General features: G+C 54.4%; 1 protein-coding gene across 2 annotated transcripts in view; it reads right to left on the minus strand.

The window, feature by feature from the left end:
* The window catches only part of Dnah17 (dynein axonemal heavy chain 17), a 106,649-nt gene that overhangs the window by 63,153 nt on the left and 36,188 nt on the right, over nucleotides 1-7,308 (minus strand). Inside the window, exons 29-34 of one of the 2 annotated variants that reach the window (XM_005350806.2) lie at nucleotides 7,069-7,195; nucleotides 6,373-6,525; nucleotides 4,230-4,355; nucleotides 3,580-3,687; nucleotides 1,720-1,851; nucleotides 949-1,109 (exon numbers count right to left, since the gene is read on the minus strand). In XM_005350806.2, coding sequence (XP_005350863.1) covers nucleotides 949-1,109; nucleotides 1,720-1,851; nucleotides 3,580-3,687; nucleotides 4,230-4,355; nucleotides 6,373-6,525; nucleotides 7,069-7,195 — 807 coding nt within the window. The remainder of the gene's footprint in view (nucleotides 1-948; nucleotides 1,110-1,719; nucleotides 1,852-3,579; nucleotides 3,688-4,229; nucleotides 4,356-6,372; nucleotides 6,526-7,068; nucleotides 7,196-7,308) is intronic. The other variant, XM_005350807.2, reaches the window with a different exon arrangement.

Consider the following 7,308-nt stretch of genomic DNA (forward strand, 5'->3'; position numbering starts at 1 on the left):
CAGGGCCTGCTCTGCACTGTGACCCTGTGTCTCCAGGGCCCGCTCCACACTGTGACCCTGTGTCCCCAGGGCCTGCTCTGCACTGTGACCCTGTGACCCCAGACCCGCTCTGCACTGTGACCCTGTGTCCCCAGGGCCCGCTCTGCACTGTGACCCTGTGTCCCCAGGGCCCGCTGTGCACTGTGACCCTGTGACCCCAGGGCCCACTCCACACTGTGACCCTGTGTCCCCAGGGCCCGCTCCGCACTGTGACCCTGTGACCCCAGGGCCCACTCCACACTGTGACCCTGTGACCCCAGGGCCAGTTTTTTTTAACTGTTGGACTACAGCACTTGCTGAGCCCTCGAAGGACGAAAGGCAGAAAGCAGGAACACTGATGGGCCTGAGGGACAGGCGTGGTGCAGGCATGGCCCTCCTGTGGGTTTGGGAAGTGGGCCCTCTAGACTCATCAGACACGGTTTCTGGGCTGAGTGTGGTTCTTGTCCTATAATTTACTCAACGCTCACACACTCGTGGGGGATTGACGTGCCACGCTCCCTGCTTTGAAGACCTCAGAGAGCTGAAGTAACTAACTCCCAAGAGGACACGGTCAGCGTCAGACCACGGACTCACAGCCTAAAGCTGCCCCCACGGTCCCCCACTCTGCCCGGTGTCTGGGCTGGATCAGAAGCCCAGGACCTCCTCACCCAGATGTGGGTTCTTCTAGCCTCAGAGCTGAGGGTGGGAAGAACTGTGGGGAAGGGGTCAGGGGGTGTGTGGTGAGGAGGGAAGAGTGTCGGGTCCTCGCCTGTCTGTGAGCGGGGTGATGACCAGCCGCCGGGTGTTGCCCAGATACTCGTAGGAGTACTGGATCTGGGTGCTCACTTGTCTGTGAGCAGGGTGGTGACCAGCCACGGGGTGTTGCTCAGGTACTCGTAGGAGTACTGGATCTGGGTGTCGGGTACTCACCTGTCTGTGAGCGGGGTGATGACCAGCCGCGGGGTGTTGCCCAGGTACTCGTAGGAGTACTGGATCTGGGCATCGCAGATGTTGGCGAAGCAATGCTTCTTCTCCTCGTCCCAGCGGTGTCGGAGCTGCGACTGCCAGGTGAAGGCCTGCGAGCTTTCCACCTGCGGAAGGACACCGAGGGTGTCTTGGCTCCAGGCCAGTCCCTGGGGCTCCCCTCTTGATCCTATATATAACTGTTCCCACACCCTGGGGGGCGGCCTGCTACAAAGAGGAACACGTGCAGTTGGGGAGTTGGCCGCGTTGGTAAAGAACTTGCTGAGAGTCTAAGACACCTGAGTTCAGTCCCCAGGACCCGTGTAATGTGGAGTCAGCCAGTGTGACGGTGGTGTGTGCTTGTAATCCCAGTGTTGTGGAGGTGGGTGCAGGAGGACCCCTGGGGCTCCCTGGCCAGCCAGTCTCACCTGCTCGCTGAGTTCCAGGCCAATGTAAGAGACCTTGTCTCCAAAAAGGAGATAGACAGTGCCCACTGGCCCCCACAGGTGCACACACATGAACAGACATGAAGGAATAGAAACTTGACCTACTCATCTGACCTCTATTGATTGTGTGTGTGTGTGTGTGTGCGTGTGTGAAGGACAGCAACTTCCTCCTCCGACACCTCCCTGGAAGGAGGAGATGGCAGAGGCTGGATTCCTCCGGTGTATGGCCAGCCCCATCCCAGTTCCCAGGCCTCCCCAGCCCCCCCCCCCCCGGGAACAGGCGTGCTCCTGCCTTGGCGGTGATCATTTTGGCCACCACGTCCCGGGCATGCACGTCAATGGTGCAGATGGTCATGATCTTCATCCTGTCACCAGCACTGAGATTCCCGATGAGCAGCGTGATGAGCGCATTCAGCTGGCTGATCTGCAGAAAGGGACAGCAGTGCTGGGACCCTGGCTGGCAGCCACCAACCCTCGGGGGACCGTTGGGCTGGATGCCCGGGCTGTGGGGTTTCACAGAGAATTCCCCCACCCTAGTGTGTGTGGATAAGTTCACCAGCCTGTGTTTACCACAGTGAAAGAATGGAAAAGTTCCTCTCCTCCATGTGGAGATACCATGGGGCCCCTGAGGAGGAGGAGCATGTGCATTCAGTAGAAACAGCTCCCTGGGGGCTGGAGAGATGGCTCAGCGGTTAAGAGAACTGGCTGTTCAGCCAAAGGAGCCGGGTTCAATTCCCAGCACCCATATGGCAGCTTACAACTGTCTGTAAATCCAGTTCTAGGGAATCAGATGCGAATGCACATGAAATTAAAAAAAAAAAACCCAGCTTCTTGTTCCTGTAAAGTCGGCATAATGGATCGAACAACACACAAGGGAGGTTCTGAAGAAACAAGAGAAAAATGTTGACGGAGGCCCTGGGGAGATGGCGAGATGGGGCAGCCAGGGCTTTAGGATGCACATAAAGAAGTGAGGCCTGGTGGCCCGTGTTTGTAAACCCACCACCAGGGAGGCGGAGACTGGGTGATCCCTAGGGCTCACTGGCCTAATGGGCAAGTTTCAGACCCTGACCCAAATATAAGGTCGACTGTTTCCTGAGGAACCAGCCAAGGTTCTCTCTCTCTCTCTTTCTCTCTCTCTCTCTCTCTCTCTCTTAATCTCTCAATCTCTCAAACTCTCTCTCTCTCTTAGCTTTAGACCTACCCAAGTATATTAAGGGGAAAAAAGAGTACCGCCAAGATGGCTCAGCAGATAAAGGTGCCTGCCATCAAGCCTGACGACCAGAGTTCGATTCCTGGAAGGAGAAATGACCCCCACAAGCTGTCCTCTGACCTCTTCATAACACTGGGGTGAACATGTGGACACAGACACAGACACACACACACGCACATACACACACACACACACACACACACACACACACACACTTCCACACATACTCACAAATAAACGTTTAAGAGAACCTAGTGTTGGTATCTGATTCCTGGGGGAGATGCTGAGTTCCATATTCCTGAGGTTGATACTGAACTGACCGTATTCCTGAGGTTGATACTGAGTGGTTATGTGACTGCTTCTGACCCACAGGATTGATAGCTGATTTGGATACTGAATGGTTACGTGATTGCTTCTGACCCACAGAATTGGTATCTGATTCCTGGGGGAGATGCTGAGTCCTGTATTCCTGAGGTTGATACTGAATGGTTACATGATTGCTTCTGACCCACAGGACGATGAACACAGTGAACACTTGGAGAAAGGACCCCGCTGTCTAGCTTTATGTCAATTTGATACAAGTTGGAGGAATTTGAAAGAGAGAGCCTCGGCTGAGAATATGTCCACACCAGACAAGCCCATGGTTCATTTTCTTAATTAGTAGGTGTTGCCACCCCTGAGAAGGTGGTCCTGGGATGTGTAGGGAGGCAGGCTGAGTAAGCCTTGGGGAACAAGCCAGGAAGCAGCATCCTCCATGGTCTCGGCGTCCGTTCCTGCCCTGACATCCCTGGCTGATGGACTACAGGCTGTAAGCTGAACTGAACCCATTCCTCCCCACGTTGCTTTTGGTCATGGTGTCTTATCACAGCAGTAGAAACCCTGGTTGATCCAAGGGGCTTCTGGCTACTGCCTGCCGGTTTCAGGGCCCCAGGGTTCCCGCACCTGCTTTTTGTTGTAGTCTTTGATTGCATTTTCATATCCTTCCTCCAGCCTCGCAAATGCCAGGCCCACCTCAGTTGTCCACCAGATCTGCGTACACGTCAGTGCCACCTGGAAATGACGCAGGATGATGAGATGAGGTCATTGGTGGGCAGTGATGGCACACGCCTTTAGTCCCAGCACTCGGGAAGCAGAGGTAAATGGGTCTCTGAGTTAAAGGCTAGCGTGGTCTACAGATTGAGTTCCAGGGAAACATGGAGAACTCTGTCTTGAAACCTCTTAATCCTAACCCACCGCCAAGATAAAAGAGAAAGATGACATCATGAGGCTAACCAGACAGCTCAGTGGTTAAGAGCACCAACTGCTCTTCCAGAGGACCTGGGTTTGATTCCCAGGACCTACATAGACGTTCACAACCATCTCCAGTTCCAGGAGATCTGATGCCCTCTTCTGGCCTCCACAGGCACTGCATGCAAGCGGTGCACTTACATATACACAGGCAAAACAGCCATACACGTAAAAGTAAAGGAAAAAATTCTCTTTAAAAGACCTCATGCCAAACAGATAAACCCATTCTCAACAGAGAGAGGGCAAGCTGGGGCCACGAGATCCCCCGTGGACCTGCACTGCAGGGGGTCCCAACCATGTCAGACCTGGGCTGGGTAGTCAAAGATCCACTGTTCCCTCGGCTTTTCCTCATACGTCACTACGGCTTCTGGAATTTCGTGGCGCAGTGTGGCACACATTCGGTCCAGCACCCGATTCAGCCACACTTCCACCTGGGGAAAGACCTCACGTTGACCTGGCAGCCCCTCCCCCACCACGTCTCATCCCAGTGATTTGCATACCTGAGGCAGGCAAGCTAGGGATAGCTTAGCAGCTGGAGACCCTGCCTGTCCTGGCCTTCACACATTCCTTTCCCAACAGACCTGCTGGCCCCCTAGGACCTCCACTGTGGTGAGCTTCAGTCTCACCCCTTTCTAGACAGAACCACCAATCCTCTGATCTGTGGCTAACTAGTAACTCCCTTCCTGTGGCCAAACACATCCTGGATCTAGAAGCGGTGCATGGGTCCTGTGTGGACCAGCTTTGGGAGCATGGGCAGTGAGCTAGAATGTGTCTCTTAGTCAACTTTTAGGGGGAATCCCGTTAACTATCTCATGGGTTTGCAGGACTGAGCATGCACACGATCAAAACCAGGGACATGAAGAAGGATGTGTGCAGTGAACAACAGCCTATAGAACCCAAGCCTGTCAATTAAAGGAGAGCCCTGCCCCTGACCTTTAACAATTCCTCCACCAACTGGATCCACAAAAGGAAGTGATGGGCACAGCCAGGGCTCTAAGCCGTCCATCTGAGCGCCCACTGCCCTTACTGCTATCTACTCAACATCTCTGCTTTGCTTCTTAACAACACGCCTCCCCGCACCCCGGCTGCTTTACTACCTGTGTGAGCTTCTTCAACTCTTTAAACAAGATGCCAAGAACTTGGATGTTTAGTCCAGGCCACCAATAACAAGCTCGCAAGGGGCAGAAATGCTAAGGCTTTCAGCGAGTAGTATAATGGCCCATCCGGGGCCAGTGAGATGGCCCAGTAGGTAGAGGCACTTGCTACATGAGCCTGGGACAGGGTCAGTCCTCAGAATCCACATAAAGGTGGAAGGAGGGGACCAAGGACACAAATCTGCCTTTCAGCCTCTGCGTGAGTCCAGTGACACACTTGCTCACACACACACAAAGATAAGATAAAGTGCAAAGAAAAAAAGCCCCCAATGCCGACCCACTTAATAGCCACATTAGTAAGCCAACAATACCTCTGCAAAGACTTGTAGAGTATACAGTTATCCCTAAATCAGAGAAGGGAGCAGGCAGGCATCCAGAGAAGAGTCTATCTCAGTGGGAGCCCGACTACCTTGCTCCCTCCTGGGGCCCTGGACTCATTCCCAGCACCACAGCCTTCACGACTGCCCCAGGAGGGAGGAAGAGAGTCCTCTCGGGAGGGTGGACTGTCTTTTCTAGTTATCATTATCATGAGGGGACCTAGCCCCCAATGAGGAGACCTTGCCACTGTCCCCGGGAAGCAGGAGAGACACACGCGTGAGCTGGCCTCTAGAGCTCCCCCACTCTCGTGTGAGTTTCTGGCTCACCCCTCATCACATTCCCCTAGGGCTAATGGCCAAAGCATTTCAGTGACTGGACACCGAGGCGGGGGAAGGGCCAGGAGGAAGCTTGCTGCCAGCAGAACCAGGCAGTCCAAGTGTGGCAACAGGCTTGCTGGGAAGAACCAGGACCTCAAGGTTGCCCTGAACCCACGGAAGCACCATGGCCACTTCCCGTGACAGGGGCTAGGGACTGGCAGTTCAGAGAGCACAGCCCCATTCTGCACAAACCATAGCAATTCAATGAGACGGGCAAGCTTGTCCCTTCCCGCTTCCTTTACCCCTTAGATGCAGTCACAGCACACCCTGCAGGAAGGCTGTTTGGTAAAAATCTCTCAGTGGGGACCAGGGAGATAGCTCAGCAGACAAAGGTGCTTGCTGCCAGGCCTGACAACTTAAGATCAGTCTCTGGGGCCAACATGGTGGAAGGAAAGAGAACTGATTCCTGGAAGTTGGCCTCTGACCTCCACTTGCAAGCCATGACACATGCACTCCACACAAATAAACACATTTATAAATCAGATAGAAAAGAGCCCCCCGCTCCGCCCAAGCATTTCTTTGAGCGGTAGAAGAGAGGTATGCACAGTGCACAGCCTGTCCCCCTCCCCCCAGCCTCACTGCTTGACGGGCAGGCTCACCTGGCCCGAGAGGTCACACTCCTTATCAAAGTCCACGAACTCGTCCTCCTTGCTGTACATCCCCAGCCCAAACTTGAGCGGTTTCCCTTCAGCGTCCAGACGGAACTTGAGCTTACACAGACTGTCGAAGAGCTTGGACAGGTGGCGGCTCACCTGGGGGAAGGACCCTGGAGTTGCCATGGCTCCGGGCTCCCTGCAGTGGGTCTGAGCCTTCTCTTTTCCATCCTTTCTCTTCCGTCTTGGGAATATCTGCCCTGTCTTTGACTGATGCTAACTGAGTGTGGCTCAGCCGACCACAGACATCAGCCAGAACTGGCGTTGGGCAGGGCACAGTTACCAGAGCCTCTGCTGAGGTTCCAGGCATGCACCCTTTTCCGTGCCTAGCCTATAGTTTTATTATTGAAATGAAACATGACCTCTCTTTTCAAGGAGTCCTGGGAAGTGTCTTCCTAGATTTCAGAGTATGCCTTAGGGCAAAGCTTATGAGGACCACAAGGAGAACAGCTCAGAGTGTTCTGAAGCCCCCACCCCACCCCCGGTCCCTGCAACTTCTCATCCATTCCATAGAAGGAAAACAAGCAGAGCCGGGTCAGCCACCTTGCCCAAAGCCGCACTGTGTGCAGAGTGCATGGTGGGTTTGTCCTCCAGCCCAGGGCTCCTAGGTGCAGGGGTTTCCACAGCTGGGGCCCTGTCTACCTCCACGGGGTCATTTCCGTTGGAAAGAATGTCCAGCAGGTCAGCCGAGGAGACAAAGTAGAACCTTGGGAAGGCCAATCTCTTTGTCTCCAGGTATTCAGCCAAGGCCTTTTCACACACAGCCAAGCTAAGAGGGAGGAGGAAGAGGGGCCCATTGGTCTTTTTCTGCAGGGCCCTCGGCCAGCTCATCCTCTCAGATAGCTCAAGGCACAGACCCTCAGATAGCTCAAGGCACAGACC

Source organism: Microtus ochrogaster, chromosome 7, assembly GCF_000317375.1.
Source record: "Microtus ochrogaster isolate Prairie Vole_2 chromosome 7, MicOch1.0, whole genome shotgun sequence".
Classification (NCBI taxonomy): domain Eukaryota; kingdom Metazoa; phylum Chordata; class Mammalia; order Rodentia; family Cricetidae; genus Microtus; species Microtus ochrogaster.